Below are 20,901 nucleotides of genomic sequence, written 5' to 3'. Positions count from 1 at the left end.
TCCTGAAGGGATCATCCGCCCTGGATTCCCTGTGTTTCCAGTTCCTATCTGTACCAGTGTACATCCTCTGGTCTAGCCAGATTTGTAAGGTAGAATTGGGATCTTGATAGTAGGGGTAGGGGGACAGAAGCATTTAGGAACTAGAGGAAAGTTTTATGTTTCATCGTTGCTACACTGCACTCTGACTGGCTCCATCTCCTCCCCTGGACCCTTCGGTAAGGGGATGTCCAATTGCCTACAGATGGGCTTTGGGTCCCCACTCCACACTCCCCCTCTTTCACAATGATATGATTTTTTGCTCTGATGATGCCTGATACCTGGTCCCTTTGACACTTCGTGATCACAGGCTGGTGTGCTTCTTCCATGTGGGCTTTGTTGCTTGTAAGCTAGATAGCCATTTGTTTACCTTCAAGCCTTTAAGACCCAAGATGCTATATCTTTTGATAGCCGGGCACCATCAGCTTTCTTCGCCACATTTTCTGATGCATCTGCGTTGTGAGACTAAATTTTTAAGGGAGTAGAAGGCCCCATATTTCTCCCACAGAGTGGCTGGTGGTTTTGAACTGCTGAGCTTGCAGCTAGCAACCTAACATGTAACCATTATGCTACCAGGGCTCATCCAAGGGTAATCTCTCACCTGATTTCTAACACCAAAAGTTAGCTTGGCCTGTTTCTGTTGTTGTTGTTGTTGTTGTTGTTGTTAGGTGCCATCGAGTTGGTTCTGACCCATAGCGACCTTATGCACAACAGAAGGAAACACTGCCCGCCCTGCGCATTCCTCGCTATTGCTTCCATGCTTGAGGCCATTGCTGCAGCCGCTCTGTCAATCCCTGAGCCCCCCCCCCCTTTCTGTCTTCTTTCATTGCCTGTGTCGCTCCACAGTTCCGTTAGACGGTGGGGCTGGAGCCCCCACACAGGGGCAGTTATACCCTGCCCTATAGGGTGACTGTGAGTTGGAATCGACATGAGGAAAATAAGTTTGTGTTTTGCAAGGGACTGGGCTGCTGAAGGATCCCTGGTAGTGTGGGGGTTACTTGTTGGGCTGCTAATTGCAAGGTCACCAGTTCAAAACTACCAGCCGATCCTCGGGAGGAAGAAGCTTCTACTCCAGTAAATAGTTACAAGTCTGAGAAACCCACAAGGGAAGTTTCTACCCTGTCCTGCAGGGTTGCCATGAGTCAGCATCAACTCGATGGCAGTAAGTTTGCTGCAGAGCTGCTAAGGAAGCCCAGGTGGTGTAGTGGATTGCCAGTTGGGCTGCTAACCACAAGATCAGCAGTTTCAAACCACCAACCGCTCCTCGGGAGAAAGATGAGGCTTCTACTCCTGTCTAGTCCTATAGGGTTGCTGTGAGTTGAAATCAACCCAATGGAAGTGAGTTTTAGACCAGACTCAGAAGGAGGAAAGGGGGCAGAAGTTCTGCCTCTGTGGGGTCCCCATGAGCCAGACCGACTTGATGGCAGTGAGTGTGGTTTGGGGTTTGACTTTCAATCACAAGAAGACCCCAACTCCTCCAGCCCTACTTTCACCCCAGCCCCCATGCCCATCAAAATGCTGACTTAGTGTGGTTTCAGTTGAGGTGCATTGGGAGACAAGGCAGGCAGGCGTGGCTAAGAATGGTAGACCGGGCAATGCATGATGGGACTGCAAATGCAGACTGGAGGCCACTGAGTGGGCTCCCACTCATCTGGACCACAGAGGCCAGTGAAGAACTGCCCCCACGGTTTCCCCGGCGGTCACTCTTCACGGGAGTAGAAAGCCTAGTTGTTCTCCTACGGTGTAGCTGGTGGTTTCGAACTGCTGACTTCGTTGTTAGGAGCCCAACACGCCTCAATCCCCCTCCCTTTCCCAGCACCCCTCTCCTGGGTGTGAAATGACTGCCCTGTCCTTCCTTTACCAGATTACTAAAACAGCTGTGTCTGCTGCTTATTTTCCCACGAGAGGCCAGGCGGACTCCATTTCACAAAGCGCAGTGATTCCTTCAACAAAAATACTTTGTTTTATTTCCAGTGATTCCTTCAACAAAATACTCTTTTATTTTCCAAGGGCACGCCAGTCTCGTGTTTTCACAAAGACACAGACAGCATGCAAACGCTGAGCGGGTCCGGAGGCGCACGCGGAGCAGGAAGTCGGTCGCAGTTCACGGGGACCAGTCGGAGCACCCCGCTTGGGGAGCAAGGAGCGGCTATGGCGGAAGCTTAGCAGGGCACCTTCTGCGCATGGGGTGAACGTTCGTCGGCGCCGCCGGCTGGCTGGTCAGGAGCTCCTGGATCTTGTCCTTGCACGCCTGGTTGGCCTGGACGCCGGCTTCAAACTCTCGGCGCTCCTCTTCCTTCTGGGCTTCCCGGGCCCGCTGCTGGGCCTCCATCTGCATGCGCAGCTGCTCCCTGTACTCCTGCGCTAAACAGCAGCGCCTGCGGCAGCAGAGAAGGGCAAAGTGCAAAGTGAGCCAAGACGTCAGATTTACACAGAGTGGCACAAGGACCCCAGGTGGCGCAGTGGGTTATGCGTTGGTCTGCTAACCACAGGGTTGGGGGTTCATAACCACCAGCTGCTCCACAGAGAGAAAGAGGAGGCTTCCATAAAGAGTTACAGGCTCAGAAACCCACAGGGACAGCTCTACTTTGTCCATATCCTTGCTATGAGTCAGGATTGCCTGGACATGCAGTGGGGTGGAGGAGAGGGAAGGTATGATGGTTTGCATATATACTTTTAAAGTCAAATTCAAAATTGGAAGGAGTCCTGGAAACAAAATGGGTGAAAAATCCAAATCTGTGTTTCCTCCAACTAATTCCAAACTCACTACCCTCGAGTCAATGACAACTCATAGCGACCCTAAAGGACAGGGTAGAGCTGCCCTCACCCTCCTGAGTTTCCGAGCCTGGCACCCGTTGTGGGAGTAGAAAGCCCTATCTTTCTGTCACATGTGCTTCTTACACAGTAATAATTAAGACAATCTTAGAGCAAATGCGGGAGTCCATCTTTCCTGCTCGTGGTATTCATGATGGGTACCCTTGGCCTCGCTCCGTTCCCTGCCCACTGCCCCAGGGAAGGAAGAAGGGGCGGGTCTTTGGTAAAACTGAAAAGAATGAACAGGCCTGGCCAGTCTAGTTTCGTTTTCCCTCTTGGCAAAAACATGCCCGTTTCCCCCTCCGCTCTCAACCCAAGGGCCATGACCCCGCAGGGGAGGTCTACAGCGGTGGGGTACTACGGTGACTTGGGGGATCAGTTTGTTACGTTCTGCTCAGTCTTAACACGCCCAGCCTCCTGCACATATATAAACCACATTTTTAAGACACGGGCCACATTTTAATTTCAACTTTTATCAGAAATAAAGACGAAGGTGTGGCTACCCCTCCATAGCAGACGGTGTTTTCCAAAGATGGTCCCCACAATATCTCCCTTCTCATATATGTTTCTGCAAAATGAACTTGCTCCCCTCCGATACAGACCTCCGAAATCCACTACCGTCAAATCAATTCCAATTCATAGTGCCTCGGGAGGGCTTCTGAGGCTGTGAATCTTCCTGGGGGCAGGTAGTCTCTTTTTCAGGTAGTCTCTTTTTCGCACTTGACTCCTTTTCTCCCTTGGAGTGGGAGATGAGTTTGAACCTCTGATCTTGTGGTTAGCAGTTCAGCACTTGCCTGAGAGCACAACCATGGCTCCTTCCCTTCCAACCCCATCAAGAGCAGGGGCTTATTTCGCCCTTGCCCCTGGACAGGCCTTGTGACTGTTTCATGCACAATAGAAGGTGGCGGCAGTGATTCTATGCCCAGTACTGGATGTAGCTCTTAGGCCTGGCAGCTTCTTCCTGTTTCTTAGAAAGCGTCCTATTGAGAAACAGCCACCATACCGTGTGAAGCCCAAGCCATGTGGAGAGGCAATGTGTAGGAGTTTCAGTCGACAATACCAGAGAGATCCCTGGCCACCGCCAGCATGAACTGCCCGCTGTGTGACTAAGTATCTTAGTTCTCTAGCCCCGAGCCCACATCTGACCTCAACCACCACAGAGATTCCTCCAAGGAAGAGCTGTCCGGCTCAGCTCTGTCTGTCCGCAGACCCACGGGACAGTGTCTTCAGTCATAAGTTGCGGGCTCTTTGATGAGCCAGCAATAAGTAACCCTTTTAAGCTTCTGATTTCTCAGATGACTGAGTAGTGGGGCAAGAAAGAGCGGTTGCTAGTTAGGTCCTCTTCAAATACCCAACAACGGACCATTGGGAACATGACAAGGAAGGGCCAGGAAACTAGCTGACTGGAAGTGGATCGTCCAGAACAAAACAAGTAGAAGGTCCCCGCATTGCGAAGGAGGTCGCAGGCCGTGCCACTGAGTGATTTGTGTAGAAGCCATTGCATGGGCACGCGGCTGGGTAGGCTGTCACTGAAAACACAAGACCCAGGAGAAGGAAAGGCCTTCATTGTGGGGAAGACCTCGGACGTCTGGAGCAGAGGTCAGAGCAGAGAGCAAGTCGGGCAGGCCAGATGTCCCTGGCAGTGCCTCCAGGTTGACAGCAGGCTCAGGCACATAAACAGTACACATTCTAGAAAAAAAAGAGCTCTCGTCTGGGTGACTCAGGGGATGGGCTGGCCACTAGAGGAGCCAGGCCCTCTCTCTCCATTGCCCTGGCCACCTGAACGGGGAGCCGTGAGCGTCTATGAGAAGGCCCCGTTAGCGGCCATGAAAAACTGCAGGGATGCTGTCTCAGCCTGCTTTGTCCACCTGCACCTGAGCAGGATGCCCCAGGGGGCCCTTGCTGATCCCAGCCCAGGGGTCTGTCAGGTGAAAGTGCTGGTGTTTATTTCCTAGTGTCCAGAGCATTCACATTTCCCAGCAAAGGGACAGTCCTCTTGGGGACATGTGCATGGAATTCAGTACTGATAAGCTCATCTAACCAACTGTCCACCCTACCTTTTTTGCAATTAAAAAAAAAAGCTCTTCTTGTCATTTCGTTAGCACGTAGGGTCGCTGCCTATTTTATATGGAATTTTATAGGCCGCTTTGAAGGTCCAGAAGGAAGAGAGCAATGTGGATGCCAATGAATGTGCACGAGGCACGAATCAGCGCACGCCGTCTCTGGAGATGGCAACAAGCCATAGAGCTCCCTTTAGTTCGGCAGCGCATGATGATGCAGAGAGTCAAACCTTACCTGGCAAAGTTCTCCCGGTCCTCCCGGTTCAGCTCTCGGAGGCCCTCCTTGATGCGCTCCAGCTCCAGGGCCCGCTCCTCCTGCTCCTTTTCTTGCCGTTGCACTGAGGAAGGTAAAGCCAATCACTTGCCAAATATCCCATCTGTTTTAATCATGGCGGACTCGTTCTGCCTTTATATAGGACTTGCTAGCACCGTGTGGGCAGCAAAGCCATATTGTCCTTAGAAAGGCAGGGCTGGGACTCCCTGGGCTGATTCGTATGCACGTCAGTCACATAGAAGGGGTTGTCATCCTCGAGGAGGGGCTCCGGCTTGCTTATGTAGATCTACACTGATGTGGCTCTTTTGTTTTTTCTATTTCCAACTTTTTTTTGGTTTAGTTCTATTGGGAACTCTTACAGCTCTTATCACAAGCCATACATATATCCATTGTGTAACTGAAAATCTACAGTCAGCCTTTTAATACCACGTCATCACTGTGCTGTTCAAACAGGACTCACCTTCCCCTTCCTTGGGCTCAACAGTTCTGCTGCTGGTCAGGTCAATACAAGAGTTTATTTATTGTGAAACAAAGCTCAAAACCAAACAAAGTCAGCTCACGGCCACGGAGTCATTTCCAACTTATGGCGACCTTATAGGACAGGGTAGAACTGCCCCTGTGGGTTTCTGAGACTGTCATTCTTTGTGGGATTAGAAAGCCTTATCTTTCTCCCTTAGAGTGGCTGATGGCTTCAAACTACTGACCTTGTGGTTCCTTAAGTATCAAAACAAAAGGCACAGGCATGAAACAGAAAGTATACCAAAGAATACCATGGGCCAAATATCCACTTGAAATATACATAGCATTGGTCCCCAGATCCATTTATAGGAATTTATCTGAAACACCCAGGGATGGGAGTCAAAATCAGCTGAGTGGCAGTGACTTTTCTTCTTTTTTGAGCCAGAGATGAGTCTGGAAATAAGAATCTATGAGCAGTGATATTAATCTGTAATGCTAAAATAATAATAATAAATTTCATATGTGAGTTATATGCCAATAAACCTTTTTTGTCATCAAATTATAGTGGACTTATTGGAAATCTAGGTTGTCCCCAGCGTATACTGTAGTCAAGTGATGTTGAACTGTGTTTGCAACCACCTTTTGTTTGTGAACTTGTACGACATGCAACATGCTGACGGCCTCATCCTCAGGTGTCTACAGGTAAGGTTTCTAACCCCAGAGACTAAGAAAGACCACATTTCTAAAGATACTTACAAGGAATGCAAAAATCAAGACAACTTCAAAGGTGTCCAATGGACATCAGAACCGACTTATGATGGAGCCATTGACTTGGAATCCTGTCCTTCAACAAGGACTCCTGTAATCTGAAGGCCCATTCATAGTATTTAAATAGAATAAATGATCATCTATTTTTATAATGGATTCCCATTAAAACCAAATAACTCAAGAAAATGCTTATGACAAATGAAAAAGAGAACTATGAAATAATATACAACATAATCCTAATTGGTGAGGAAAATTTATATATGTATAATTTCATATATATAAACAAATTCACTGCCGTTGAGTCGATTCTGACTCATAGCCACCCTGTAGGACAGTAGAACTGTGCCTGTGGGTTTCTGAGACTGTTGACTGAAAGATAAAGCCTTGTCTTTCTCCCGTCTATGTATATACACACAGGAAACACACCAAGTTGTGAATAGTAGTTATTCCTGGGTAGTGCTAGTGCGGTCGAAGTAGTTTTCTTAATAATAAATGGTTTAATATATTTCTAATTTCTCAACATTTTTCTCACTTTTCAGCCAATTACTATCTTCACAGTTTCTAATCATTTTGCCTAACAGTGGCTCGAGAGTTTTAGTGGCTGTTATGATTCTTGGGGGAGAGAATTAGCCAATGGAATGTCAGGATGTGGATAAAATCTCATGGGACCTGGTGAGATGGACAGTATGTCTATCTGTCTATCCATCCATTGCCTCTCTAGTTCATGGAAATGGTAGGAGTCAGAAGGTGGCAGTTCACACACTTAGCAAACATTTCCTTGTATCACCCAGCTCTGTGGGAGGCTGAGGAAGTCCAATGGTGTGCTAAGACAGAGATGTGAGCCAGACCCCTGGAAGCTCTGGATCAAGGATTGACTTTGAGTTGGGGGAGCTCTGAGGGCTTCCCAAGAATGTCTAAAGTGTCATGAGCATCATAAGCAGAGAATACCACCTGAGCAAAGGTATGAAGCAGCCTGTGGATGAGGGACAGGTAACAGGGAGGAGGGAGGAGTGAGAGTTTGTGCCTCCTCTTCTCATTTTCTCTTGTAGCCATTAAGGCATGAAGACAATTCAAAGGAAACCTGTCCCTTTAGCCTTGGGAACATGCCCTTTTGGCTGCTCAGGACCTACTGGGATAGGAACATCTTCAGGTGCTGAGTCGCGATCTTCAAAAGCAGAGAGCTTGTCCCTGGGATCCCTCATGGTGTTTCACATGTAGGGCTAAGATGGCTTCAATTGTATCCCCTAAAATAATGACCCCTGGGCCCTTGGCTATAACCCCATTGGGGAGTGGGTTTTTGTTATGTTAATGGACAGGGTTCATGAAGGTGTGTCAAGGTTCATCTCCATTGAGACATGAAAGAGATTGAACAAGCAAGCAGAGGTGGAGAGAGATGGCAAGCCCTGTGAAGACCACCTAGGAGGAGAAGCTCATAAAAGGCAAGGACCCTCCTCCAGCTTTGCCCTGGGGCGGGTTACTTTGAGGGGGAAGGTGCGCCTGACCCACACCATGGTATTTTCAATCACCTCATAGGTATGTTGGACACTGTATAAGGAAGACTGAAGAAGAATTGGTGCGTTTGAATTATGATGCTGGTCCAGAATATTGAAAGTGCTGTAGACTGCCTAAGGCTCAAACAAATCTGTCTTGGAAGAAGTACAGCCATAATGATCCTTAGACGCAAGGATGACAAGACTTCGACTCATATAATTTGGACATGCTGTCAGGAGAGACCAGTCCCTGGAGAAGGACTGCATGCTGGGTAAAGTCAAGAGGCAGTGGGAACTGAGAAAGGTTGTGGACAAGATGGACTGACACGGTGGTTGCAACCACAGGCTCAAGTCTAAGAATCATGGTGAGGATGGGGCAGGGCCAAGCAGTGTTCATTCTGTTGTGTCTGAGTTGGAACAGACTCGATAGCTCCTAGCAACCCCCACCACAGAGCTGGGCCCCGAGTTTGAACTGCTGGCCTCCTAACTGGGAGAATCGAAATGTGTTTGTGAAAGTCACCAGTGGTGGTATTGGTGTCACCGCAGCCCTGGATAACTAAGGCATGTTGCGGTTGCTCTTTAAATGGATTGAAGACCAGACAGTAGTAAAACTGTATTGCGTTCCTTACATTTCTCTTGAACTTGGAGTTTTCTGGTACACATGACCTCATCCGCAAGTTGTTGCCTGGCTTCCTTTTCGAGTTTCAGCTCCTTGTCCCTCTCCATCAACTTCTTTGCTTTCTCTTCCTCTACCAGTCGGTCCAGTTCTTTCTCTTGAGCTTTCTCTTCCTCACGTCGCTGTGCCAAATACTCCTTGTACATCTTCTGCTCCCTTATCATCTCTTTCTAGAGAATGCAAAGATGAATTCACAGCGTTAACATTTTAAGTGTGATCATGAATGGAGGGCAAGTTTTAAAACAAGTCTTAACCTTTTTGTGCTATAACATTTGCATGTGAAATACGATGATTCATATGGGGGTGGGGAATGGGTGAGGCTACAGATGAAACAAGATTCGCCATAAGCTAATGATGGTCTTTCAAGCTAGGTTATGGGCATATTGGGGGCTGAAAGGGGGTGTGCTGTACTCGTCTTTGTTTCTGTTTGAAATGTTCTCTAGTGCATGTTACAAATAAACTAATTCCAACACTTTCTCAAGATGCATCTCAAAGCAGTTCCCAGATAACCTGTAGTTGTATAGCTTTCTTTTTGTGGATTTTAACTTAGGTGGACGAAATACTAGATCACACAAAATTAAAGCAGTCTCCGCTTACCTCTGACTTCACGGACAACTCTTCACCCAAAACTCACTCCCGACCCACAGAGACCCTGTGGGTTTCTGAGATTGTAACTCTTTATATAAGTAGAAAGCCGCGGTTTTCTCCTCCTGGAGCAGCTGGTGGTTTCAAACTGCTGGCCTGGCCGTGAGCAACTCAATGCACATCCACCACACCATCCTTGCCCTTTCATGAGACAGACATTTGCCAGCGTGGAGCCAACGCCTACTCTCCACAAATTCTCTCACTTCCACCTTTGTGTGCTGCACGTGCATCTTTGGAATCATCGAGACTCGTTGAGCCACGTCCGGCATGGAAATTAGGTTTGGTATCATGTGCGCCTGCCCTGCCTACCCTACACATTCCTGGAGACACAGTTAGACACCTCGGATTTGTAACCTGGATGGCTTGTAAATCATTACTGTGTCTTGTAACAGCGATTCTTAATCTTAGCTACGTTTCAGAATCACCTGGGGAGCTTTAAAAAGTACTGCTGGCTGGGCCTGTCCCCTGAAATTCTACTTCCTGGCTTCCCCAGAGCCCTGGTGGCACCGTGATTAAGCACTCGGCTGCTAGCTGAAAGCAGTTGGAAGCCTCTCTGTGAGAGAAAGCTGTCCAGCCGTGGAAATCCCAGGGACGACGCTGCTGTGTCGTAGGGGCCACTGCGGGTTAGAAAGGATGTCACCGGGTTCGGTGTTGGGGTTCCGTTCCCCAGGTCATTCCAGTGGGCAGCTAGGGTTGAGGGTGGCTGCTTTGAAGCACAGGTGTGTTTAGTTGGTTCTCTGTCCTTCATGGTATTGGGTTTGTTTGTTCTGGTCCTTTTTTTTTGTTTAATCAGAGCTCTTCTGAGCCATCATAGATTTGAGGTGGATCTAGTAAAGTCTGCGGGGGTAGCTGCACCCCCAGAATGGCTTCTAGACAGCATGAGCCTCCAACATGGGAGCCCGTCTGGCTGATCGCCTGTCCTTCTTGTGCATGAAGTTTGAAGGAAAGGTCCCCAACTCGTTTGGCTCTCCTGCCACTGTGGTGAACTGAGCAGTTACAGCAGGGATCACCTGGCCCGAGATACCTAAGACACTCGCCATCTGGGCCCTCACAAAACGTGTGCTGGTGCCTGCTCTCCCCTGTGGCCAGAAGGCACTAGAATCATCGCCCCTGTCACCGCCATCGAGACCATTCCACTCTCCACTCACAGCAGCCCTGTAGGACAGGGCAGAACTGCCCCTGTGGGTTTCGGAGACTAAACTCTTCACGGGAGTAGAGAGACTTCTCTGTCTCCCCAGGGGCAGCTGGTGGTTTCAAAGTGCTGACCTTGGGTAAGCACATAGCCCACGATGTCCCCAGGGCTCGATAGTAATCCAGTAGTGACCATGACACTGAGTAGTGACCATTGCAAAGGGGTGTTCCCTTGTTATTACAAGCCGCTGTATTTGAATTTGGAATACCACAGTGTACACAGGGCGGCTTCATAACTATGCACAGTATATAAGCCATCGTCCTTACCAGGGGACTGCTGGGACTGTTAAACCAGACAGAGCTAATAAGCGCTAATGTTAATATGGTTAACATTGATTTCTCAATACAGTAAAAGAGGGGGAAATTAACTGGAAAACATACCCCTATAATCTTTCGTTTGATTTAAAATATCAATATAAACTAATGACTTTCCTCTTTAGGGGATTGGGAAAAGATTCTGTAATTCTATCTAAGAGCAGTAGAGACTCAGTAGCAATCTAACACCTAAGACACAGGTTGTAGTTTTTATTAAATGTCATTTCCACCTAAAAAGAACCAGGACTCCTGGGGGGAAATGACTAAGTCCAATTCTGAGACAGAAAATGTAGTAGATTAACCTGCGGGGAGCAGAGGATGGTAAGAGAGTGTACACAGACGAATCCTTTAGTCATATATATATGACAAGGGTGAGTCCTTTTTTATCATTTTATTGAGGACTCTTACAATGCTTATTACAATCCATACATCAATTGCGTCAGGCATATTTGTACATATGTTGCCATCATTCTTTTCTAGACAGTTACTTTCTATTGAGCCCTTGGTATCAGCTCCTCTTCCCCCTCCCCCCAACCCGCATGACCCCTTGTAGATTATAAATTAGTATTATTTTCATATCTCGCACCGACCACTGTCTGGTCTTATATATTAAGGGGCCTGGCAGGCTGGGTTTCTGGGGAGGAGAATGCCAAGGCAATTCAATTTGGAAATGTTAAGCTCTTCAACAAACGGTGTTGAAACTACTCGAGAACCACATGCAAAAGCATGAAGCTGAGCCCTTCCCTCCTAATCACATACAAAAGTATTTCAATATGGACCAACTCTCTTGAGCAGGCGTCCTCAAACTACGGCCCGCGGGCCACATGCGGCCCACCAAGGACATTTATCAAGCCTGCCGGGTGTTTTTGCCCAGTTTTGTTTTTTTACTTCAAAATAAGATATGTGCAGTGTGCATAGGAATTTGTTCATAGTTTTTTGTTTTTGTTTTTTAACTACAGTCCGACCCTCCAACAGGTCTGAGGGACAGTGACCTAGCCCCCTGTTTAAAAAGTTTGAGGACCCCTGCTCTTGAGTGTAAGAGACAGAACTGTGAAAACTCTAACAAGAAAACATAGGAAAACATCTTCATGTCCTTGGAGTGGACATTGATTTCTTACATAAGGTACCAGAAGCATGAGCAACAAAAGAAAAAAGATCAATAACTGTAACAAAACAAAAAAGAAAGGAACAAGGAGATCAGATGGACTTCACCAACAAAAGGAGATCCTTCAAGGAGGAAGAGGAACATGGTCTAAGAGTGATGGTGGCCATGGCTGTACAGCTCCTTTGAAGACGATCGGACTATTGAGTCCCATGAGATGTGAGTGACATGTCAATAAAACTACGGAAAATGAAAAAGTAAGGGATGCTCTGAAGGACACCCACAAGAAAGTGAAGAGACACCCCACAATCCGGGATGTGTCATGGATTGAAATTGTTTCCCCCACTAAAACACATGCTTTAAAGCCTCCCCTCTGTGCCTGTGGGGAGGGTCCTGCTGGGGAAAGGGTTGTCTTTGGATGTCAATGAGGGAGAGTGAGTGTAGGGTGTCCCTTGAGTCAATCTCCTTTGGGGTATACGAGATCAAGGCCAACTGGCAAAAAGAAAACGAAGAGGAGAGATGCCAGATCTATGAAGACTGCCCAGGTGCAGAGGCTCACACAAGGTAAAACCCATCCTCCAGAGCCAGCGATGAAAGCCCTCCCCTAGGTTCCACACCCTGAATTCAGACATCAATCCTCCCACAAAGTACCCACTTGTGGTATGTCTGCTATAGAACACTAGATAACTAAGACAAAAATGGAAGGAAATATTGTCAAATCATACAACCAATAAGGTATCTACCTATATATACACCATATATACTCAAGGATAAGCCAAGTTTTTTCCAGCACATTTTTAATGCAGTTTTTTGTGGTAAAAGTAGGTGCCTCGGCTGATATTCGGGTCGGCTTATACTCGAGTATATACGGTAATCTATAAAGAATTCATCACTCAGTAATAAAAAGGCCTCCAATCCAGTCTTTACATGGCAAAGGATTTCACTAGACATTCTCCAAGAACAACATGTGTGATAAACTGAGGAACTGGATGAGAGTGTAACACAGCTAAATCATCCATGCAGTCATGGGTCTGGAAAGCCAGTGCTGGTGGGGGAAGACTCTCATATGAGATATACGTAAGTAAATCTTAATATACATTCTCATGACTGGACACAGTCCCTCCAATAATCCCCCCATAAAGGAGCTACCATGTAAGATGAATCATTTCCGTGTCTGGCTACTTCACAATACCTAAATGTTTTCTGTAGATAAAAGCAATCAGGTTCTATAGCCAACCCACCATAATAAACGTACCAGCCTCCTGGGGAGGGCTCGGGGCAGGGGGGGGGGTTTGACGTCAACTAGCACTAGATCAAGACACTGACTCATCTTATTGCTTCCTCATCTTATGTTACCTGCGTATGATATTGCCTATTGAGTATGTCTGATATTAGCTGTATGACATACATGCCTTATGGAAGCTCTATAATCCCCACTATACAGACCCACGTTCCGCTCTCAGTCCTAACATGGGGCAAGGAACCCCTGTGCCCCGCTGTCTGTCTGTCTAACATTTTCTTCAATCATGAAGTCACTCCTGAGGACCCATTTAAGTGTTGGGGACCCTCCCACCCCAACAGATATGCAAAGGGTTAATAAGCACATGAAAAGATGCCCCCATGTTATTAGTCATTGGCAGGGGTTGGGGGAGACAGCCAAACCTCCCCAAGACACACTTCACACCCTCCAGGAAGACCAGGATCTCAAAGGGAGTACGGGTTGCTGGGTAAGCAGGACCAGGATAGAAACAGGGACCGAAAGAAATGGGGGCTGGACTGATGGCTCGTAACATGTCCCTCTCACTGTTTCACAGAGAGAGCCATCTGCTCTGTCGGATCCCAGTTAGACTGGTGACTATCTGTGGGTTCCTTCATGGGGCTCATCTCTACGAGATAGGCCATCTCACGGAGACAATGACTGGGGGTGGCATGGGAGGGGAGGAGGCGGAGGGAGGGGAGCGGTGAGCCAATGACGTCTGGTACAGGGGAATAGTAAGGGTACTAGAATTGATGGTGAGGAGGATGTAGCTTTTCTGGGCATGTTTGATCAAACTAATTGTATTTGAGAGAATTACATAGAGGTGACCGATGGGTAAACATGATAGTGGGACAGGAGGGAAAAAAGAAAAAGAGGAAAGAAGAATACATGTGCATACATGTAAATATATACATTTATGTGATTTTGTATATATATATATATATATATATAATTGGAACAAGGAAGCAGATGGACTTTGGACCTCTACTTAAATCTTACCTCAGTACAAGATGGTTTGTTCTTATAATATGGCATTGTATGATACTCACCTTCTGTCACGATTGCTCAAGACAAAATGGGTGCATAAGCAAATGTGGGGAGAAAGCTGATGGTGCCAGGCTATTAAAAGATACACCATCTGGGGTCTTAAAGGCTTATAATTAAACAAGCAGCCATCTAGAAGAGAAGCAACAAAGCCCACGTGGAAGACACACACCAGCCTGTGTGATCATGGAGTGTCAATGGGAAGAGGTATCAGACATTCAAAAGCAAGCAACCAAATCGGTGTGATGGGCGTGGATGTAGTGAAGACCCAAAAACCCAGCTGAAAAATAATTGGGCAGTCCCTCTCAGAAGGGCCACACAGAAGGAATGATACATCAGGGATGTGGCATCGCACTGTTGAAACACATAATTATCCTCTAGTTCTCCTATTATGGTATTTATTTGTTTTACCTCATTAATCATGTTAGATTTGCATATGTTCATTTGTATATTTAAAATTATTTGGTACATGAAAACAGAGATAGATAACCCTTCACAAACAGTAACAGGAGTAATGGCTCCCTGAGGGTACAGGAAGAGGGGAGGGAGGAGGATATAGGCAGCTGATAACATTGATGATGGTATAACCCCACTCTATGGGATATACTGGATATGTGAGATATGAAAAAATAAATAAGGGTTCCTGGGGGTGGGTGGGAAGGGCTAAAGGGGAGTTGATATCAAGAAGAAAGAAAATGTTTTGAAACTGATTGTGGTAGCAATTGTACAATACTGCTTGAGGTGATGGAACTATGAACTGTTTTATCTGTAAGAGCTCCCAATAAAAGGATTAAAAAGAAAAAAATTTTTTTTTTAAAAGACCAATTATGACAAGGGATGGTGAGCATGTGGAGAAATCGGAATTCTCACACACTGCAAGTGAGAATGTGAAGCGGTTCAGCCATTTGGACAAACAGTGTGAAAATTCCATAAAAGCATAAGCATACAGCTACCATATGCCAGATCCCATTCCTAGGTATATAGTCAGGAGAAATAAGGACACAGGCCCACACAAAACGTACATGAATATTTATAGCAGCATTACTCATGTCAGTCAGAAGGAGGAAACCAATGGAAATAAACATCAACTGATGACTGGACTAACAAAAAAGCCAGTGTCTCCTTAGGAGAGGAAGAGGGCAGGACGGGGTGGGTGTGGCTACGAGAGGGCGCTGAGAGGGTCCTTGTGGTGATGAAAAGGAGATGGCATGTCCTGTATCTCGACTGTCTCCACGCCAATGGTCTGGTGGTGCTGGGGACTACAGGCTTGCAAAGTGTTGCCATGGGGAGAAACAGGCGGAACACAGGCTACATGGGATTGCTCTGTCTTACTGCTGACAGTTGTGTGTGGATCTATAATTACCTTAGAGAGGAGGAGTATTTTAAGAAAGCTTTTTTAGGGAAGCACAACTCTTTTAACATCCCACAGAAATCCCAAGGCAACGCAGCTGACTGGAGGGAAAGACTCCTTCTACTCCCTTTGCCTTACCAACGTTTACATATCTTTCAAGATGCAACTCAAATGCCAAGGGTGTCTCCCCAACAGCCAGGCATTCTGAATCGCTCCCCGTGGTGTGACCCACTGTGCTGTTACAGTGTTGGCACCAACCAGTTTAGGGAACAGCAGCGCATCAGAATCGCCTGGGGGAGCTTGTCCTAACAAGCCCTGGCAAGGAGGTGAGGAGGTGAGGAGATTCTGCACCTGGGTTGAAGTCCATGCGCTCTGTTCCTGGTCACCTCCCAGACAATGCCGATGCTAAGTTTGCTGGGCTGCTGTCGCCACCCCAGCTCACTCCACCTGCAGCTGTCTCCCACAAGGCATCTTGGACACCACGAAATGCCTGCCTTCTTTTTTTTTTCCTTCTGCCAAGTGAGTTTATTTTTTGCTTCTTTTGCTTACCTTCTTTTGCTTCTTTTTCTCAATCTCTCCCTGTAAGCCTTGCAGGGCCCTTTGCATGAGCTTCATGTTCAAGTCCTGCTCTGCTCTCTCCTCCTGCTGCATGTGCCCCGCCTTCTCCTGAAGGGCTTTCTGCAGAAGGTTCCTCATCTCCCGCCTTGACTCCAGTTTCTTTAGTTTCTCCTGCTCTTTCTCAAGTTTCGCCTCCGCGGTATCGATTTCCTGAGGCAGAACCAAAATGAATGAAGATCAGGCCTCAGAACAAGTAGATAAAACAAGTAGGTTAAAGTATCTCATTTAAGAGATGGGGAAAAAAGCTGCTTGCGTGCGCGCACACCCAAAGCTGGATTTAGAGAGGCTATTAAGAAGATTCATAAATCTTGACTTTATTGCCAAGTCAGCGATTAAGGCAATGTGGAAACGGTTCTCTTGCTTGTGTGCTTGTGTTGATAAAGTCATTAATACTTGTGAGTTCAAAAATGCAGAAAAGTACAGAGAGGAATCACCTTTAGTCCCTGTCCTCATTACCTCCCACTACTCTCAACACTTGGGGGCACTGGCCTCCCAGATTTTATAAGAGTTTAACATTGGAAATGTGCACTTTTCTTTAAGAATAGTCCACCACTCCTTCCGTTTTGTTTTCTTCCTGACCCTCCTGGCTAGCTTAATTCCTTGGCAGCGTCAACTGGGGTGCCAAGACTCCTGGATATTATAGGTCTGGTGGGAAATCTGAGTGTGGTGTAAGGACAGGCATTAGATCTCCTCCCGGGGGCAGCTGAGTCCTTGTGGGTGCAGAGTGCTTTCCCAGTCAGGGGACCCGATGGCTCAGGCCCAGTGAGACAGGGACACACTCCCCCATGTGACTTGGTTTCACTGAGATGCACCATAGCCGTGGTGACCGTGATTGCTGGCTGGTGAGAGGGAAGTGACCTGCTGGCTTTTTGCATTCATGCCCTGGGGCAGGAAATCCTTCCTTGAGGGTCTACCTGACCAAGTGGGATCCTACAGGTGAGAGCGTGCTTCAGTATGTAAGGAAAAGCCGTGGGGATCAAGCATGAGAGCAGTTGCCATCCACAGGCTGCGCGTATTCAAAGTGGTAGGGCCGTGGCCCTGGCTGGACTCTTACATACGAGGCTGACAACAGCAGCTCATCTAACTCATTACTACTCAGTGGATTCTGACTCGGCAACCCTGCAGGATAGAGCAGAGCTGCCCCCTTGGGATTTTGACGCTGTAACTCTTTCAGGGAACAGAAAGCCTCATCTTTCTCTTGTGGAGCTGCTGGTAGGTTTGAACTGCTTACCTTGAAGTTTGCAACCCAAGACGTAGCTCACTATACCAGCAGGGCTCCTTACTGTAGGGCTGACTACAGCCACGGATCTGAAACGGGCGGGGCGGGGGCGTGGAGGAGAACTGTTCAAAGCAGAGGCCTACATTCTTGATTTGGCCAGGACAGCTCTGATTTCATACCCGTTATGAGTCAGAATCAAATTGATGACGTCAAGTCTGCTTTGCTGCTGACATGATGAATTAAGTCATAGGGAAAAAAAATGCTACTCTCAAATCAATTCTGACTCACAGTGACAGTAAGTGACAGAGTAGAACTACTCCGTGATGTTTTCTGAAACCGAATCTTTACGGGAGCAGTTAGCCTCGTCATTTTCTCAAGGAGAGGCTGGTGGGTTTGAACTTCTGTCCTATCTGAGGTTAGCAGTCCAACTCTTAACCCACAAAGCCAACAGGGCTCACCTCTTTAACTTTCAAACGTGCCCGGGTTTGAGTGATGAGTTAAACAGCCACTGCCCCTAAAAGAGGAACCCTTGGAATGCAGGTGGTTGGGCTGCTAACCATGAGGTCAGTAGTTCAAAACCATCAGCCTCTCTTTGGGGGAAAGAGGAGGATTTCTACTCCCATGTGGTAGTTATGTAATCTGGGGTCAATTTGAGGATTAAGAGTGTAGGGGTGGAGTCTAGCCTGTCAGTCAGGATATAGCCAGTGAGGCCTCTGTGTGGGCGTGGCCTTCTCCTGAGGATTCTGGGAACTCCTGTAATTCCTCCCTGCAGGAGGGAGACACACACTCTCTCGCTGTTCACTCCCTTAGAGACTACTGACAAGGCTTACTCCCTGCAAGGCATTTCTAACAAGAAGCCACATGAAGCTTCCCTGATGCAGACAGAAACCTCAGAGCTGGAGGAACCACGTGGAGACCCCTGCCAGCACTGCGATACTTACCACTGGATCCACAAGTCTCACCACCCACTGGTCTGTGATCTTCCTGCATTCAGTGTTATTGCATGTGTTTCATGAGTCTGAAGAAGACTTTATAGATTGGTATCAGACATAGGGACAAATATCGGGCTTATGGGCTTGATCTGGACTGGGCTGGGATGTTTTCTCAATATTCAATTGCTCTTGTCTATAAAGCTCTCTCTTATCCACACACGAGTCTCCCTGGATTTGTTTCTCTAGCCCACCCAGTCTACCACATCATCCTGCAAAGAGTTAGTCTCAGAAACTCAAAGGGAGCAGTCCTACCCTACTGCTCTGAGTCAGAAGTGACGGGATGGCAGTGGGAGTTTAGACTTCTAAAAGAAGGGGGCCTGGTGGTTCAATGATTTAAGCACTCAGCCACTCACCAGAAGGTAATGTTTCATACGCACCAGCCGGTCATTGGCAGAAAAATGAGACTGTCTGTTCACGGGCAGGTGGCAGCCTTGGAAAGGCTAGGGGTCGGGTCTGTGCTGTATCAGCTTGTTCTGAGTCAGAACTGACTCAGCAGCCATGGGTTTGGTTTATTCCCACAAGAAGGCACCCTGGGACACCCCAGTTAAGCACTCATTGCTAAGCTCCCCAACCCCACTGGCTCCGTGGGAGAAAATTGCCGGGACTGGCGACTGGGCAGGAGCAGCTCAGGGAAAGGGACAATCAGAGGATGTGGTCGGTGTGGCTCAGTCACACATGTAGAAACTGTTGAGTTGGTCTATGGTATGCTGTCTGTACTTCAAACAACAAAAGTCAGTATATCCGTGAAGACAAGATGACCGCCTAGAAGACACTGTGAGGCCGTTGTAGGCTGTCACACGGGGCTGCTGCCATCAAATGTCGGCTTGATCGGAAGGGGTGGCATTTACCCACGGGCCAAGTGCAGGAAGGTTAGGGGAGACGGAGGGATGAGACTGGAAACCCAGAGTGGAAGTGGGATCGTGATGTGGCAGTGTGGGGCCTGCCATCAGGGAGCGGTAACAAAATGTGTACCGATCGCTGATGGAAAACAGATCTGCTCTGTAAATAAACCTTCGCCCACTTAACGTTAAAAAAGAAGTCGTGGCACTTAACCAGCCCCACTTCGGAGAAAGAAGGGGCTCTCTACCCTCTCAAGAGTCAGTCTGGAAACCCGCAGGGGCAGTTAGTTCTACCCTGTCCTGCAGGGTCACTCTGAGTCCGAATTGACGGTGGCAGTGAGACCCCACCCCCACCCCCACGCCCCAACAGACTTATCAGCCATCAGTCCAAGTTTGGGTCCTGATGTAAAAATACAATAATTTTGGCACTGATGGAAATTTGACGCTGAGTTTAGATGAGAAAGAGAACCTCTCTGGGTCCACCCCACGCCTAACAAATGCATTATTTAAAGAACCGTCCTTAGGCAGGCAATTATTGAGGCGTGTGCTTGAGAGGTGCCCTGGGGGAGAATGGTGAGAAATCCAGTCTGGGGGTTGCTGTCAGGCGTGGAAACGCGGGGCGGGGGCGGGGGGCGGGGACCGGGAACAGATTTGGGGAGGCCCACCAATTGGCGCGCCTCTTCCTCCTGCAGCCGCCGCTCCGCCTGCCGCTGCGCCTGCAGGGCGCTGATCTGCGCGTGGAGCCCCAGGCGCGTGCCGTCCACCCGCTCCCGGTGCCGCTGCGCCTCCTGCGCCGCGCGCTGCTCCTTGGCCAGCCGGTCCTCCTCCCAGAGCCTGGCGAACATCTGCTCCTCCACTAGCTCCCGCCGCCGCCTCTCCTGGTTCAAAGCCACCTGCGCTTGCCGCTCCTCACACACCTGCTTCTGGTGGCGCCTGAACAACTGCGCGCGGAGCTCTTCGCAGCTCTCCCTGGAAGGGAAGGACCTGAACTCAGCAGAAGGCCGAAAAAATAATAATAATAAAAAATGCAAACCCAGGCTTCCCGGAGACACGGCTCTTGGTCACAGATCTGCCCATCATCCGCAGTTGCCAGGTGCAACGCCTGAGCAGAGAGGGAGCTTCCTGTCCTCCTTGGCGGTTTCCTGTGGGACCTTGGGTCAAGGTCTCACCCTCTGTGAGCCCGTTTCCTTGCCAAGGCCCGTCAAGGTCCTGGTGGAGATCAGAGAGAACGTTCCGGCCGAGTAAATTCTGGTACACTGCCATCGAGTGGATTCTGATGCGGAGGGGCCCTAGAGAGTAGAACCATCTCCACAGGACTGCCCAGGGGCCCCGGTGGTGGAGGCCGGTGATGCATCAGGCGATCTTGCTGCTAAATGCAAGGTCAACAGTTTGAAACTGCCAAGTGGGAGAAAGATAAGGCTCTTTACAATCCCATGAAGAGCCACAGTCTCAGAAACCCACCGGAGCAGTTCTGCCCTGTCTCACGGGGTCGCCAGGAGTCAGCATTGACGACTCATGGCTGTGAGTTGATTTTTTGCTAGTTTGAGGTTGGTTGGTTTGCTTGTTTTTCCAGAGAAATATTTATGAAGCGAACCGCCACTCCTTTCTCCCTGGAGTGGCTCCACACCTTTGGGTTCGGAACCAGGAGCCTTAACCACTGCACCCACCAATGCTCCTTTGAGAGCTAATCACACTTGAAAACTGGGTAGCACTGCCCATCTGAGTTTCTGAGACAGTAACGTTTACAGGC

General features: G+C 48.2%; 1 protein-coding gene across 1 annotated transcript in view; it reads right to left on the bottom strand.

The window, feature by feature from the left end:
- Nucleotides 1-2,023: 2,023 nt before the first annotated feature.
- The window catches only part of CFAP53 (cilia and flagella associated protein 53), a 36,679-nt gene continuing 17,801 nt past the window's right edge, over nt 2,024-20,901 (bottom strand). The window contains exons 4-8 of the mRNA XM_075532637.1: nt 19,817-20,120; nt 16,033-16,251; nt 8,531-8,747; nt 5,146-5,248; nt 2,024-2,414 (exon numbers count right to left, since the gene is read on the bottom strand). Coding sequence (XP_075388752.1) covers nt 2,186-2,414; nt 5,146-5,248; nt 8,531-8,747; nt 16,033-16,251; nt 19,817-20,120 — 1,072 coding nt within the window. The 3' untranslated portion in view covers nt 2,024-2,185. The remainder of the gene's footprint in view (nt 2,415-5,145; nt 5,249-8,530; nt 8,748-16,032; nt 16,252-19,816; nt 20,121-20,901) is intronic.

This window comes from Tenrec ecaudatus, chromosome 15 (genome assembly GCF_050624435.1).
Source record: "Tenrec ecaudatus isolate mTenEca1 chromosome 15, mTenEca1.hap1, whole genome shotgun sequence".
In the NCBI taxonomy this organism is placed as follows: domain Eukaryota; kingdom Metazoa; phylum Chordata; class Mammalia; order Afrosoricida; family Tenrecidae; genus Tenrec; species Tenrec ecaudatus.
Note: the sequence above shows the minus strand (reverse complement) of the source record. Positions and strands in the feature narration are given on the sequence as shown.